General features: G+C 40.8%; 1 protein-coding gene across 7 annotated transcripts in view; it reads left to right on the forward strand.

Annotated features, from left to right (window-relative positions):
• The window catches only part of SDK1 (sidekick cell adhesion molecule 1), a 387822-nt gene that overhangs the window by 219185 nt on the left and 151408 nt on the right, over positions 1-17229 (forward strand). For all 7 annotated transcript variants that reach the window (XM_039560133.1, XM_039560134.1, XM_039560135.1 and 4 more), the window contains 2 exons: positions 14013-14124; positions 15090-15280. In XM_039560133.1, the coding sequence (XP_039416067.1) occupies positions 14013-14124; positions 15090-15280 (303 nt within the window). The remainder of the gene's footprint in view (positions 1-14012; positions 14125-15089; positions 15281-17229) is intronic.

The raw sequence follows: 17229 nt of genomic DNA on the forward strand, positions 1-17229 counted from the left end.
GATAATGGTTCCTCCATCTTCTGTAGAGGTCTCTGGTGTGCTGGGGGAAGCAGTTATTATTTTTCAAGAGCACTTTCTACTCCTTCTGCTTTCCAGTGGTAATAAATTGTACTTTTCAATGCTAGGAGTAAAGGATTTGTGCAGAAATAAATCAGCTTTTTAAAATTTTCCACTTTGCCTCTTTGCTGGGTTTTACATTTTATGCATTTGTATGCATAGAGAGGAACCAGAAACAACAGAGAAATTGTTAGCAGTTAAAAACATTTGTTAAAAAGCATTTTTTGTGACTGTTGTTCTCCTATATTAAAAAAACAGATTTGTTTGCAATGTGCTATTTTTTCTTGTCCTTTACATTGGCTATTGCCATCAATTATTATGAGTGGTACTTGTGATTCACTATAAAATACCAAATTTTATGTCCACGCTGCCTGTATTGAGGGAAGGTTCAACCATTTACCACTTTCAAAGTGAGTAGATAACAACGATTGGCAGAAGTTTCTCAATGTGTCTCAGAAATTTGGTCATTTTTGTCCTGCCCATGGTTGCACACCTAAAATTTGTGGCAAGACAGAATTTGGGAAATGCAGAGAAACACGTAAAAGCCCACATTTCCAGAGCATTGGGTACACGTTGGAGTTGAAGCTTGTCATCTTTTCCATGCATGTTATTTAAAATAAAATTTAAAAAGCAAACCAAACTGCCCCCCAAATCAACAACAAAACCCCACCTGAGATATGTGCGTCACTGCTTGCTGGATCAGGGCTGAGTGGGAAGCGTGGAAAGCAGAAACCCAGTGCAGTTTCCATGTTTTGGGAAATAAATGGCTTTATTCAATGCATGGAATGCTCAGGAGATAAGTCTGAAGGCTTTGCCCTCTGTGTGGGACATGGGAGAAAGGGCAGGTTCTGTACCCTGGGACTATGAGCTGCTCTGCCCTCTTCACGTTGGGAACGGTGCCCTTGTCCCAGTTCCCTTCCCAGCCCCTAATTCTGGGGTGCAGTAGATGCTTGAGTGTGAAGAGCTTTATTTGCACCCTGTAGTGGGCTCTGTTACAGAGTGGCATTAAAGCATTTTGCTGAAATACCAAGTGATCCTTTTCTTTTTCAGAAGCGCTAAGTGAAAACACATTGATTTTTATTTTCTATCAGCAACTTCAATAGCTCAAGATTATTACTATTTTTAAGAGTGATAGAGAAATGTCAAAAATGCTTCATCTGTACTTTTATTTTCATATATCACCAGGCTTTGTGTTTTTCAGGGTTTTTTTGTTTGAAGTTGCAGACTTTGGGAACAGGACACAGATTATGGTTTATTTCAAAAAGCTGCTTCTATTCCTGAGTCCTTTCAGAGATTTTGTGGTTCAGTAGGTAACACATTTTATTGTCTTAAATTACGTCTATGCCTCAAAATTCTTTTGCTCCTGCATAGCCAAATGGTCTAGCACACATTAATCTCTTACCTATAATAACAGGAAAGGAAGGAGAGGAGGGAGAAGGAGCAGTTCGTGACACTCTGTAGGGTGCTGGCAGCAGCCTGCAGAGAGGCCAGCATCAGCTTTTGACACTGCACATGTTTTATTCATTCATTATTTCCTCCCACTGAAGGCAAGTGTGGATGCAGAGTTTTCAGGACTAATCCTACAGCCAAATACCTGGAGAGAGGTCACCAAGCAGAGGGTGGCAAAACCAGGTTGGTGCTGTAGCTATTTGTGCATCCCCTCCAGGATCCAGGTGTTGGCTGCAGTCAGCTCTTCCAGCCTGCCTTCCTTTTAGCTTTGTTTTACCTGCTTGGAGTAATTTTAATCTCCTCTAGATGCATTTATGTGTGCGTATAAATGATTCATCCTTCCTCATTCTGTGTAAGTACTTTCAGGAGATTGTGTGTGTGTAGGAGAGAAAGCGAGCGACAGGTTTTGGGTTTCAAGTGGACCCTGCAATGTTTGGTTTCTGGTTTAGCTGCTCTGACACAGCCCATCTCCATCTGGAGAACAGAATCATGTTGTTAAGGGTTATTTTGGGGGCAAGTCTGAATAAAATGGGTTAATTAAGTCAAAACAATGTTGTTGTGTTCTGCCTAATTACATGTTGCCAATTTATTCCGAGCTGACAACCCAAGGACGTTTTGGGAAGTGACAGAATGTTTCTAAACCTAGGGGTGAATTGATTTCTTTTAAAAACAAAATGAAATAGATGTTACTTGTATCTCAACAATATAGAAATTCATGTCTCAGACAATGGTGCATTTTCTAATGTACCACTTTATCTTTCATTTATTCCCCCTAATTTTCCTTATTAATTGTAATTCGGTTGTGACATCTGAGTGTCATAATGATGAAAATTTCAAGTAAGGAGCAGCATGAAATGTGAAGCTTTGAATGAGCTGGGAGTCAAGGAGCACCCTGTGGAAATAAGCTTATGGTTTTTATCACAGCAGAGAGTCCCTGGCATATTCAGGGGAGGCTGTTTACCATCCACACAGCCAAAAACTGTGGCCAGCCCTCTTCTGAGAGGGCAGGAAGTCAATGCAAGATTGAGAAGACATCACACTCTTCAACTCTTCTCTTGGCAGGGCACAGCAGATAGGAGGTTCTAAGTACATTCTTGCAAAGAGCATTTGTACAGGCCAAGCAAGGTACAGCTAACAGTTTGTTTTTAACAATACTGGCACTACCCAGACTGCAGAAATACCAACAAAGAGCCTGGAGTAATAACTTTCCTTTAGATTTCTTTTTACAGGACTTGCAGCATTCTCTGAGCAGCATTTACGTACTGGGTATAAATAGGCAGCTACAAAACCCCATCCACATCCCAGAAAAGAGAGAGGCTGGTTTATTCTCACTTCAGAAAATTAAATGCTTATCCATCTGTGGAATTATTTTTGAATGGATAAGTTTGTAGACTTTCTTTAGCTGGGTTATTGTTTGCTCTTTTGGAACATTTTTTACTTTCACAGTTGTTTTGTTCTTGAGACGCAGGAAATGCAGCAACGTGTATTTTTCTCCCTGCTGAGGTCTGAAGCAACCTTATATTATAAAATAACCAGAGATTGATAATCACAAAGACTGCAAAGAGGAAGCTGCACTTTATTTAGAAAAAAAACCTGTGCTAGAAAGGGGAAACAAAATTCTTTCTTTTGTTAGAAAAATAGATCTTTGGATTCTGAGCTCTGCTCTGTACATGGTTTTGTCTTGGTATTTTTTTTATTTTACGCTACCCTAAATATTATAAATGAAATTTTATTTGGTTCTGAATGTCCATGACCTGAACAACTCCACTTCTATTAAGGATTGTCTCCCTTTGTAGAAGACAGTGGAGAAGTAGCATGATATGGTCAGGGGGATGGAGAACTTTAGACCATATGGAGTGGACCTGAGGCCCCTGATAACCTATTTCTCAAAATATTATTCTGACAAGTCATTCCATATGTTTGGTTGAGTTAGCTGCTGCAAGAAGGCTGTGGGGTATCTTCTTGTTTTTCTGATCTGTTCTCTTTATGTAAAGTCTTGGAAATAGCAGACCTTTGGGAGCAAGGTAGCAATCTGGATCCCAAAACATATTTCTCAGATGTGTGTGTGTGCAAATATATAAAAATAGAATGCAGCAAGAGTTGACCTTGAGCTTAAAATGCTGCTCATCTTGGTTTGAAGAGTTGAGTTCAGCAAGGAAAACCAAGAATGCCTTTTTATTTCAGTGTTACTCTCTCTGTAGAAGGGCTCTCCTTTAAGCCGTCATGAACTGTTCCCAGCCTGTGGTATCTGGGATCTGAGGATAGGCTAAATTAGGTTAAATAGGTTCAGTTTGGTAGGGTGTTTTATTTCTTTTAAAGTTCAAATGATGTTTATGTGTGGCAAGTTTTAATCTCAATTCTTAGAGTGGTTTTTCTGGAGAAAGCTTTGACCAACACTTGGCTTATCCTCCACCTGCAACAGTGGACTTGCATGGCTTTGGCTGAGTGTCCCTCATGGACATGGGAATGGGGCCCAGCTGGTGGCCTGGACACATTCCCCGAATAGCTGTGAGAAAAAACCCCTCCTTTTGATGTGAAGGGCAGATAAACCGTGGAACTACTTCCAGGTTTGTCTTTTTCTTCTTCTCTGAAAGGGCAGGTTTAAATTACTCCTTTAGGAAGATCCCAGGTTTTTGAACAGCAGGTATGGGAGATACCCAGGCCTAGGGAAACCTCAAAAATCCAATAGTATTTATATTTAGTATTTATCATTTCCATGTGTTTACCAGGTATCTAATAGCCAAGTCTGAGTTGATGCTAGGAGACTCCAACTCTTTTTAAACTTGGAGCCTAACTGAAATTCAGTGTTAATTTTAGCTTTATCTGTGTTTGACAGATGTCTTTTCTAACTCTTTTAAACTATCACCCATTTTTAAACTAACACAGGAGAGATTTAGATTATATAGGAAGTTAGGAAGAAATTCCTCCCTTTGAGGGTGGGGAGGCCCTGGCACAGGGTGCCCAGAGAAGCTGTGGCTGCCCCTGGATCCCTGGAAGTGTCCAAGGCCAGGTTGGACAGGGCTTGGAGCAACCTGGGATAGTGGAAAGTGGCCCTGAACTGGATGAGTTTTAAGGTCCCTTCCAACCCAAACCATTCTGGGATTCTGTGATCAGTCTGTGTATACAAGTCTCTGCTTCCCATGTGATGCACCACAGTATCAGGTTCATTTCAAAAACTGCTGCAAAGAAATAGATCTTGGGAAGTCACATGTTATCAATTGTACATATCTGCTTTATGCTCTACAGAGCATATTTAATCTTCAATCTTCCCTCTGAAAATAGTGCTTCCATTATTGTTGTCATAAAATAAATTGTTGAAGGCATTTCTTAAAGAATTTCCCCCGAAGTCACTGCAAATGCTTTTCTTTATTTAAGTCCAGTGAAGGATAAGATTTTTTTTTTGTTACCACCCTTTCATTTCTAAGTAAGAGGAAGAGCTTCAGCTTCTTACAAGTAGAAGAAAAAGCAGCTAGATTGTCAATTGTGTGATTTTATTTGTGCCAAAGTAAGGAGTTAAGAAATGGATTTATGAAAAAAACAACTTGCATGAAGCCATATGCAAAGATGTATTTGTAAATAGAAGGCAGCATTTTATTACCTCTCATTTTTCTCTCTTTCCTGCTCCTTGACATTAAACCAGGATCTGCTGGTGAGAATGGCAGCCCCTGAAATGGCAGCAGCTCTTGATCCCTGTGACACAGCCATGTCTCCAACTCTGCTTTCCTCCCTCATTTCTTCTCTCAGCTCATCTCACACTGAACTTGCATTTCTGGACATGATTATTAAGTGACAGTTTTGGTTTATTTACCATCCGGCCATTGATGTGTGGTTTATTAACCTAGATTTCTCATTATTAAGAAAGCAAATGGTAAATATCCAGGTATGTGAAGCACCAAGGCTGTAAGACCTTAAAAGTTTGGGTTTTGTCCTCAGGAGAAAGTGAGTCTTACCTTGTGCTGCAGAAACCCCTGCAACCACTGCCAGGCCTATCAAACCTGTTTGCTCCTGCCAAATGAGTGTCTGTTTATGGGTAAAAGGATGCTTCTCGTGCCATGCACTAAAGTCCATCGTAAAAATATACAGCCTCTTAAAAGTAATTCCCACTAATGAGTTATTTTTAAGTCTTCTTAAACACTGGCATGTTTTGGGAGAGATCTGAGGTTGTTCAGCCTGGAGAGGAGAAGATGCTGGAGAGACATTGGAGCATCTTCCAGTGCCTAAAGGGGCTCCAAGAGAGCTGAAAAGGGGCTTTGGACAAGGACCTGGAGCAACAGGACAAGGGGGAATGGCTCTAAACTGCCAGAGCTCAGGGTTAGATGGGATATTGGGGAGAAATCCTTCCCTGTGGGGGTGAGGAGGCCCTGGCACAGGTTGCCCACAGAAGCTTGCCCCATCCCTGGAAGTGTCCAGGGCCAGGTTGGACAGGGCTTGGAGCACCCTGGGATAGTGGAAGGTGTCCCTGCCCACGGCACAGGGTGGAATGAGATGGGCTTTAAGGTCTCTCCCCACCCAAACCATTCTGGAATTCCGTGATTCCATGGGAAGCCAAAGGCTGTGGGTCCTGGTTGCAGTGCAGCTGCTCTGCCTTTTGCCTCCTGCATCCCTTTGAAGATGACTCTGAGGCTAATAGATTCCACTGCCAGACCATGGATATTTTTCCCCCTTTTAACTGCTGTTGAATAAGATTACACACTCTATCCACTTATATAGCCGGTATTAAAGCTATCTGGTGAATTGGAAAGCCACCTGAGTGTTCTTTAGCTGGAATAGCTTGAGGCTATATATTTTTTCATGTTAAAAGCCCTAATGATGTGCTGGATGATAAGTTTCCAGGCAGAAAGAAGCCCCTCACTGTGCATGGGGGAAGGTCAGGTCAGTGACAGAGACTGAACTTCCAAATTGCTCTTTTTGCATGAGGAGTTGTGAGAAGGGAATTTCAGAGTGTTTGAGCAGAAATTTGGTCTGCTTTTGAATTTAGCTGCTGATTCACAGGGAGCTGTGTAACTAAGCAGTGGTTTAATTTCCTTAGAACTACATGGGACAATGCTAGAAATCTATTTCTGATGTAGTCCTATAATAAAAAGTGGGTCTGTAGACCTCAGGAAGTAGAAAAGAGAGGCATTCACCCCCCGAACAGCAATTGCTGGGTCACCTACACTTAATGGCCCATAGAAAGAGAGGAAAACTAAGAAAATCCGCATTTCCCACCCCTGTCCCTGTCTTCAGAGCAGAACTGGTGGAAGACAGGATGGAGAGACTGTGTCACCATGGACCATCCTGGCCTTGCTGCCTCTCCTGGGACACTTTGTTGGTTACAGAAATACATTTTTCCATCTTTCAATCAACTGTATTTAGGCCCCAGCCTCCCATTGTGCCCAGGAGTAGACCCTAGGAACTCTCTATAAGGTTTTAGACCTTTTCAACCTGTATTTTAGACTCAGTTTTATCCAATAAAATATATAAATCTCCTCTTTACTGGAGTATCTACACACAAAGGGGTATAAATCGTCTTGTGGCTAGAGCTGAGTTCTCCATTAATCTTTCCCTAGGGCTGCAACTAACAGCACTTGCAGCCTGTGTGCAAGTCCTTACAAAGGGGGGAAAAAAAGCTGTTTGAAACGTGGCTGTTGTTTGTTTGAACATTTGGAGACATTTATAGTGTGATGCTGGCTTGTTTTTTTTACCTTTGCTCCTCATCTTTTGTTTGTGTGTTTTTCAGTGAATCCTTCCAGGCAAGAAAAGTTTTGCTTGTTTAACTTAGTAAAATGAAGATTGTGAAAGGATAGGATTGTGTTCTGTAAATGCTTTAGGATGTAAACATCACAGAGAGAGAGCAGCTCTTCAAGCTAAAGGACAGCTCTGGCAGGAGAGCTAATGGAGTACATTGGCTGTTTAAGCTGGAAATTAGGAGTGTTTGTAACAGATTGAACAGAGAAGCTTTAGGAAGCTTTCCAACCAAAAAAGGATCTGGTCTGGCTAAATCACACACTTTTATGGGTTAATTTCTGTGGGTAACTTAGTTTTTCAAAGTTAAATGCACCAGAAGTATCATTATGACATATTCAGGCAACCACACGGCCCAGGAGAGGTGGATGGAAAAGGAAGGAGGGGAAGGTTCTCAGCCTTTATGGGCAATTCAGGCAAAATGAATTTATTGCAAGGCTTCCTCAACAGGTGCTGATGCAATCTCTTCTAATTGCTCCTTTACCATATCCCTCCTCATACTCTGGATCTTTAACTTGTGACCTACTTGCTGTATATTGTTCTGAGTTTTATTATTTTATTTAATTTTTTTTTTTAAATTTTGCTTGCAGTGGAAATGCATCCTGTTCTATGTTTGTTCTGATGTGGACAGAGCTTAGTCACAGTGACAAGAGTGTAAATAAATACAACCAACCTAGATCATTCACTTGTTTTGCTTGAGTTTTGTAAATCTGTTTCATATCTGGTGTTTTATTCATATGTCGTGATGTCTGATGTCTGGTTCAAGACGAGGGCTGGATATATAAGATTTCACTTGCTGTGATTAAATCAAACAACTAGGCTGTTTCTTCCCTATAAATTTGATCCACAAAGTTAAGTTTTTATGTTGCTCCTTATTTACTTTTGTAAGTCTACAGTCTAGTTTCTCAAAAGTAAATTATGTTACTACTCACATGTTTGAGGAGTCTTAAGACATCCTTGGGTACTGAAAAGTCATAATTCTTCATACACCAGCTCTTCACCATTAGTTTGCTAATTATTTTATAAATGTGTAATGTTGATTCAAAAAAAATCCATCTGGAGTTTTTATGTTCTTCATCCAACTAAACAAATGTGACCAAGAAGCATCTCAGGAAAGTCTCTGTTGTTTTTCTTTAGGTCTAGAAATCTGAGCAGAGACCTGTGCAGTGACAGCAGCATCATATTTCTCTTTCCTTGAAAATAAATAGTCCTTGTTAGAATCAAAGTGGGAAACTGAAATAGTAACTTTGATTATCTTAATGTGCTTTTATTTTATCAGCTCTTAATAATCACTCTAATAAGCAGAGAACCAATAGACATGGGTTGGGACAGAGGTTTATGATTGAGAACACACTTTCTTTTCATTATTTGCATAATGTTTCTCTCTGGTACCTGCAGGTGGTTGTCAGCATTTGCTTTTCTGTTGATCGAGCTCCAATTCCTGTTGTGCATCTTTTGCTCTGAAGGGGAAGAGAAATTAATCTATTATTGATCAGGATCCAATTCCTGTTGTGTGTCTTGTACTGGAGAGGGAAAGGGGCATTAATCCACTCTGGGTTCATAATTCAAACCATCTGCAGGCTGTACCTGGGAACGGGGAGTGTGTTCCATTAGGCAGTTTGTATTTGTAAGGTCTTTTTTTTCCCCCCTCTCTCTCCCTCGAGCAATCTTGAGATACCCTGTGATTGTCATTTCTCCTCTTTTCTCATATTCTGTGTCACAGGCAGAGATTGCACATTCCTGGTGCCATAATGTTGTGCTATATGTAATATTTTTGCTATTTGTGTTGGCCTCTTATCTCCTATCCTTCTTTGTTCTAATAGAGGTGTCCATAATTTGATAAAATGAAGCTTTGCGTGTATCCTGCATAGGAATTACCAAGGCATTTCTGCATCCAGTGCAAGCCTGGAAGTCTGTGGGAAGTTTATGGTGAAAGTTTTCTACCAATTTTCTCCCAGGATAATTTATAAATGGTTTCAAAGTTCTGTTTAAGTACTCAATTTTTTATTAGCTTGAGGGCAGAAGGTGATCTCTTCTGTGAAGCGTTTTTCTTGCATAGACAAATTTCATAATATGAAGAAGTAAATTTATTTTTGGGTACTGATTCCTGTGGGGGATCCCTTCTTCCCTGCAAGCTGGACATTGAGCAGTAATTGCAGTAATTTACAGTGAGGGTAGGGATGAGGAGCAGCCAACCTCACACTCCAGGCTCTGGATTATTTGGATAATCCTCCCCCTTCCTCCTGCTCGTGGTCACCTTGTTTGGATTAAGCTTCTTCAGAGGGTTGGGACCTATAAACCAGCCTCAAAACTAAACCTTATCGTTGTGCTCAAGCCTGAACTCAAACTATTACTTCTTTTCAGGACAGAAACACTTTCTCTCAGTTTCTGTTGAGGCTGGCTTACCTCATATCTCTGGCACATGAATTTGAGCACCCGTTGAAGTAACACACTTAATATTCTGCACTGCAAATACAGGCATAGATAAACTTTGCATGTCATAATGTAAAATCTGGGGAAGAACTTAATGTTTATGCATTTCTGAAGGGGAAGGAACCTATTGTATCTCCAGCCACCCGGCCTGGGTGAGATTTCAGTTCTGTTGGGAAAATTAAGCACTGAAGTGGCTTTGATAAAGTCTGTGATCTTTATAAACTGTAAATGACAATATTTAAAGTTCCCTGTACCTTATGTGTCAATACATGTACAGAGATAAAAACACTGTCTTTCCAGAGATGATAGGGCAGTGTACATAATTATTGTATTTAAATAACAAATTAAAATTCTACAGCTCATCGGTACTTAAAAAAATTCAGTGTTACAGAGGCCTTGGGTGGGTTTCATTCCTGGTCAGGCAGGAGGAGGGAGGGGGAAGTTCAGCAGGCTCAGAGATGTGTGGCCATACACAGCCACAGGTGATAAAAACAAATAGACCATGCAAAAGTTGTTCATTCTTTCTTCTTCTCTCAATTTATCTCTGCTTTGTGGGGGATTGCCAGATTCCTGAATTCCACAGTCTGGAGAGGAGTTTATGTTCAAAGGGATGGAAAAACCTCAGATCATCTCTTTCCATTTTCTCTTGCCTCATTTTTTTTTCTTTTTTTGGCTCTTAAAAAAAAAATAACCAAACAAAAGTTTAATATGGAAAACATTATATCAATGCCAATTTACCTTAATATCTTGGGCTGTGAATGGCAGCAGTTCACCAACTGCTTCACGAGCAGCTGGGATGGCAACCACTGGAGGACTGGAAGAAAAACTCCCTCCTGTCCTGAGTCCAGGCCTTTGGTGTTCCCACAGTCCTGCCTCAAAGACTGTTTGGGGTCAGTCCTGAAAGCCCTGCAGGTACTGAGCCCTTGTAGATCCTGGTAATGGCTCAGACAGTGATAAATGAGAAATTTCAGAAGCAAAGGGGAGATTGGAAACACTGGGGGTGCAGTGGCTAAAATGGATAGAAAGGAAAATAAAGCAGCGTGAGCTCTCTTTTGGAGAACAGTCCCTGTTGGATTAGGACTCTGCCTGTGGCAGTCCTTCTGTCCAGTCATCTATTAAGGGATAAAATCAGATTAAGAGCACATCCCTTAAGTGTTTTTCAGTGTCACTCAGCCTTGTCTCTGCAGCTTCCCACAGGTTCCACCCAGATTTACTACGTGTAATAGTGAGGCATCCCCTGGCTGCAGCTCTGGGGTCAGTGTTTTTCCCTAATGTTGCTTTGCTTTTTTAGCTGGGAGGAGGGTTCAGAAAGCAGTTGAAAAGGAAAGAAAGCCTTTTCTTTCCAAAAAGATAGAATATAGCTGGGAATGGTGCTTCCCTATTAGTGAATTCATCCTACTGTAGCTCTGTTCCTGTGTGCATTTGTATTGGTCCCCCATTTCAGTGTCCTTAATAAATATTTTCTTCAGAGAAGCTGAAGTTCAGTCATTCAATTAAAGGATACGTTGGAGGCTGAGCAGTTCTTAGATAGTGTGAAATGTGTAGAGGTCCATGGGATGGAAAAGGGAGGGAAATGGCCACAGATGGGAGCAGAGAAGCTATGGGGGGGAGGAGGAAAAGAAGAGGTGATGAAAAGCCAGAAACAGCAGAATCCTAGAAAGCTCAGGCAACAAAAAGTCAGATGAAGTAAAAAAAGGAACAGTGAAAAGGAGAAAAATTCAATTGTTTTCGACAAAGGCATTTTTAAAGAAAATGTCTGTTTACTAACAATGACATTCTGCATTGGATTTTCGTGTAGCATCAGTCAAGTAAAATCACATCTGTGAGGTGCATGAGGAGGCAGGAGAAGGATGGAGTGGCTTTATTGACAGGCAGGATGAGAAACTTGGGAAGTCTGGGTAGCTGTTCATTATCTGATTGTTTGAAATAACTCTCTGCCTTCCCCAGCCTGATGGAAAGCTGATCTGCCACATCCCATCATCCAAACAAAATCCCAATGTTGCTTATCTCCAGTGTTGCTGCTCTGACACTCCAGCCTGTGGATTTCTTACAAATGGGTGAAGTTTTGAAAGGATGAGGCAGGCACAGGTCCCAAGTTACAGCCCTGTTGAGATTTTTACTCTAAATAAAAACTAAGATCCTCCTTTGGTGTTGCAATTAGCCATAAACCAAAGCTGCAAACTGTCCTCTGCAAAGGGAGCCCTGGGAATGTCCCTGTGGAGTTTGATTTGGCAGGATTGGGGTCAGAGTGAGTTATGGGAAGGGATTTCTTAGTGCTGCAAAGGGAAAATTAAACTGGTTTTGAATATGAAATAGGAATATTCGTGCTCCCTCCATAGTGTTTAGGTAATACTTGGAAATTTGGTTGCTTTCTGTATATGTTTGTTATGTCCATAGCTGACCTTTGCAAGTGGATTCCTGGGAATCCAAGTTCTGACCATTTTCATGAGCCCTCTGTCTCACATCAGTATCAGTTCACTCACAGCCTTTAGCAGCAGCCTACTTTTAACAGATTTGTTTCAGGGATGGTACAAATAAAAAATAAACACATGCTTTGTTTAGATTCTTGTTACAGTCAGTAAGAAAGTGCAAGAAATCACCCTTTTCCTGGCTGCAGGAGGGGGAATGTGCACATTTATTTCCTTTCTTATCTGCTGGGTGCACACAGGGCCACTCATGTGGGGTGATGGGGGTGAAGACAAAGCTGACTTCTCCTCTTTGTCTGGTTTTGGTGGGGAGCTGATAAGTCAAACACGTTGTTTTCCTCTCTTCCAGATGGAGATAAGGAATGATTACTGCCAAATTAGTCACTGGCTTGTTGATCTTTCAGCATTCACTGTTGTAAACCTTCACCTTGGGCAGAAGTGGTGGGGAACAGTGATGCTGAGGTTATTTCTTCTCATCAGTAACAAGCTTCTAATCTGATCAGCTCTTGTTTTCTGGTGTTTTGTTTGGTTTTTTTAATTACTATCTGGAAAATTTCTGCCATGAATACCTATATGGAAATCTTAGAAAATAGATTTGCTACCTGATGGCATCGTATTTCCAGGACTGTTGACGAGGAGGTGTAAAATCCACTAACAGCTTGTGTTTTGAGATCCCGTGTGTGTTGCATAGAGATGCTGTGTCAGGTTGACAGAGCATAATTAGGGGAACAAATAAATGTGTGCTTATACTTTTAAGTACTATTCTTGAATACTTGAATTTATTCAGAAGTGTGGGTGGTATTCTTAAAATTTTAAAAGGATGCTCCACGCTTCCATCTCCTGTACTACACTAGCTGCTGTCAATTAGAAAAACATCAAAAGGTAAAAGATTTGTCAGAGAGAAGTCTGCTAACCTTGTGAACTTTCTGAGCCCCATCACCAAAGCTTTTGTCTTTCCAGAAAGTGAAATCCAATGTCAAGTGGGTTTGGCATGCTGAGTATGATCTAAGCAAAGAATCTGTTTATTTTTTGTTCTTTAGGGAATTACTTCAAATTTTAGGGTTCATACCTTGCATTTCTCAATTTCCCATTCTGCTTAATGGGCATGGAGTAGCCTCTTGTGCAGAAAACATTTGATGAACTGGCTTGCTTTTCCATCAGTTTCATTTTATTTTCATTACTTTTCCCTGTAATTTGTTTATTGGTTTCTGTATCTTTGAAAATTTTATTACTCTGTTATTCAAGCTAAAAAATTGCTAATTTTTCTTTCCCAAATGAGTTGCTTGAAGCAAAGTACCTATGAATACATGGGTATTTTAATTCACTTACTAAATGCATACAGAGAAAATTTACAAGCTGCCTTTTTACGATTTTTTAAGTGTCTGCTGACTGTTGCATAAGCTAAATTATTTACAGTATGAAGCCTCACAAAAGAGTAACATATTTGGGTTATTTACTTTCCTGATAAGAAAAGGGGATTGAAGTTGCTGTGATATGCTGCTTTGTTAATTTTATATTTGTTCCCCAGTGTGTAAAATTCTTTTTAAAGAACTAACATGAGTATTGGCAGACTCTTTTGAAATGGTATGGAAGGGGTAAGATTAAACAAAACATGAAAAGGTCTTAAAAATATAAGTCAGCAAGTGTTTGATAAAAGTGCTCAACAATAGAAAACCTTTAGGATGCTTAATTTATTTGCTCTGTCTTTGAGAATATTCCCAGATGGAGGGCAGGGGCCAGTTCTTGGGAGCTGTGGGGTTTGGAGCAGTGCAGGGAGCACCAACAGGAATGGCCCCGCTGGAGATGCAAACCCGTGGTGAGGCTGAAGGGTGACATTTGCAGCGGTGCCTGGAACGGGGCATCCTCACTGTCACAGTCCTGGCTGTCACAGGAGCCTCACCAGGTGTGTCTGTGCCCCTGCAGGTGCCACCAGCCCCTCGGACACCGCGGCTCCTGCCATCGTCGTCCGCCCGCGCAACACCAGCGTGGTGTCGGGGAGCAGCGAGGCCACCCTGGAGTGCGTGGCCAACGCCAGGTATGGGAACACCTCCCCAGCTCTCAGTGTGACTCTCTGTCTATTCCAAAGAAGGACAAACGGTTTTATTTTCATTTTTTTTATTATTAATTTGGAGATTGAAGCAGGATACTTGCTCTTCAGAGCAACCTTATGAATGATCTTGTTTGTCTAATATTACTGAATTAAACCTATTGATTTTTCTGGCCAAATGAGGATGCAGGCAGGAGTGCTTTCCTGCCTTGTCCTCACATGGAAAGGAAAAGAAGTGCTGTTCAAGCAGCAGGCATTACCTTAAGGAAAAAATTATGGGGAGGGTTAATAATATTTCAGCTGTTGCCTATCAACAACAGAGGTGATACTGTCGAACAGTTGATGCCTCCTAGTAAATAAACATAGTGAGGATCTTCTATGAAGTCATTTCTTTCAGGCACTCTCATTTTGCAGTGATTATTGCTCAACTGTTCATAATGCACTGTAATATAGAATTCACAGCATTCCTCCTATGTTTCCATCTAATCTGGCCTTGAATAGCTTTGAATTTCAGTGGAAGTGAATAGTTGAAGTCCTCGGGTGATAAGACCGACTGATTTACTTTCCCCTCTGAGGGCAGAGATGTTCTTGATATGATTAATATTGTTTTGGTAATTGAGTTGTAATGAAAGCACTTCCCATGCAGCTGATTCCCATAGCAGTATTTACTCTTTTTGCTTGGAGAAATCAAATTATTAGCACTTAAGTTCTATTGCTGTATCAATTAGCTGTACTTGCATAATGCCACTTGAGTAGTCTGTAGTCCTTGATGTGCAGAAGTTATATATGCATTTACTTTCTACCAGCGTGTTTTGGGGATAGAGGAAGACTTAAAGAAGTTTTATAATCTGTAATATGATATTCCTCATGTGTATAAATATATACATATATACACACAGATTATGCTGTAATATATATGTGGTTTACGATTTTATTCTTGTGTTTTTTGGCAGACCTCTTGAGAGGCTGAGTGTGACCTGGAAGAGGAATGGAATCAAGATCACCAGTGGCATCAGCAGCTTTGGGAGACGCCTCACTATCACCAACCCAACCTCTGCTGATGTGGGGATGTACTTCTGTGAAGCCAAACTCAGAGAGAGCACAGAGGAACCAGCAAGAGCAAAAGCTTTCCTTTCTATATTGGGTAATTCTCAAGGCAATGTGTTTTTTAGTAAAAAAGGCTCTAGGCTGAGATCTAATAGGAAATAAAATTGATATCTTAATATTTCATTGACCTTGCATTTGAACCTTTCTTCAGAGAACAGAACAAAGGAGGTGAAGGAGGGTTATCTTCCAAATTAATTCAGCTGTTCTTCCCCGCTAATATAAATTCATCAAATAGATTTTTTTAAACACTGCTGTAATTGTGAATCCCCTCTGAAACTATACATTTAATGGGAATTTTGAGAAATACAGTACTAAAATCCTTAATGGACAGCTTCCCTATCCTGGCTTTTAGGTGCATTAAATCCTGATTAACTCCTGGCTTGCTTACATCTAGTTTTCATATGTCAAGTGCCTGTATTTTTGAAAGAAGGCTTTTAGGAGCACTCCTGTGCCTCGTGTGCTGCAAGTGCCAGTCGGAGGCCAAGGACGTTCTGCAGGCACAGAGCACTGCTGAGGCAACAGGACGGGGAAGGAAAGGCCATTAAAGCAGCTCTGTTTGCTGGACCTTCAATTCCCAAGAAAACTTTGGAATTAACACTTTAAAAGGGGATATTGCTGCCCTTTCCTTGCCTGTTTCCACAACCACCACCTCTCCAAGTGCTGCTTGTAGGGAGGAGGTTGGAATTTGGAAATGATGGTTCCTGGCATGTTGTGATCTGATGGAATTCTGCCTGTTAGCAGAGTGCACACAGCGTGGAGTGGTTTAGGACTTTTAGTCTAAAAGAGGTGTTTTAGACTAGGGACACTGAGATGTTTTTAGCCAGAGCTGATTGTGTAAAGTCAAGCTTTTATCTGCAGGAGTGTCTGGGGGAGGTCGTAGCCCTGGCAATGCCACCAGTCCTGGTGCTTCTCAGGGTTCGGGCCCGTATGCTCCCAGAGCTTTGCAGAGGGAATGCAGCCCACAATTCTCTACATCTTTAAGCCTTCTGAAAATACAGTTTTAAAGACTGCTGTATGATCTGTATTCTGCTAAAGCAATTTGTAGTAGTTGCTGTTAAGTGAGAAAGCAGCTCTTCCCTCTGCAGAGCTCCATTCCAGATTCATCTGTAGCACTGTGTGTCTGTTATATTTAGTACCTGCTGGACAAAATTTGGTTCCAGTCTTTTTCCTTGCCCTCTGTTTCTTAGAGTTATTACGTTCCCTTTAAGGAGCAGAGATGGATTTCACTTATTTATAGGTTTTGTTGAAACTCTTCCTTATTCATAAGATTTTATTTTAGCTGGTTTGCCTTTGTTGCTATGATGTCAGATCCAGCCTAATGCAACTTAAAGCAGCCTCTTGGTTAATGTGAAAGATTCTTAAATACAGTTACCATAAAACTGAAAAATAATCACTGGGGAATCATATTAAACTAGCAGTGCTTTAGTAGCTTACCTACTCTCTTATTTTAAAATGTGTTATTTATTTCTTATCCAGTTTTAGGAGGCTGTCAGGGAATGAAGTTATGAAAAGGTCTGTAGATAAGAACAAGCAGATGAAAGAAAGCAGAAACAAATTGGTTACCAATTACTTTTATTTCCTTCTGATGGAACACGACACTTCAGATGCAGGTGTTTACTCAATGTGTCAGCAAAGCCTGATAGATTTCTTTATTTATGAGTTTCTTGAGCTGCAAGATGGATCTCTAATTCTAAACAGGGAGCCAAATCAAAGGATTAGTATTTAATGCATAACTTATATTCAGCTTTAGAATTCTTGGATGGATCTGGCTGTCATTTAATTAGTCAAGGGACGGGTTCTAGAGGAAAGTGCAGACAAGATTCAAACCTAAGGCTTTCTGCAGTGTATCTCTCCTAGTCCATGGGGGCAGTACTTAGAGAGAATCAGGAATGCTTGTCCATTTGCATGCATAAAATATTTGTAGTGTGTATGTGTAGATTGGGAGCTGATAATGAGCTGTACTTCTTGGGAGAGTAACACAGTGTG

The sequence above is a fragment of the Corvus cornix genome, chromosome 14 (genome assembly GCF_000738735.6).
Source record: "Corvus cornix cornix isolate S_Up_H32 chromosome 14, ASM73873v5, whole genome shotgun sequence".
Taxonomy (NCBI): Eukaryota; Metazoa; Chordata; class Aves; order Passeriformes; family Corvidae; genus Corvus; species Corvus cornix.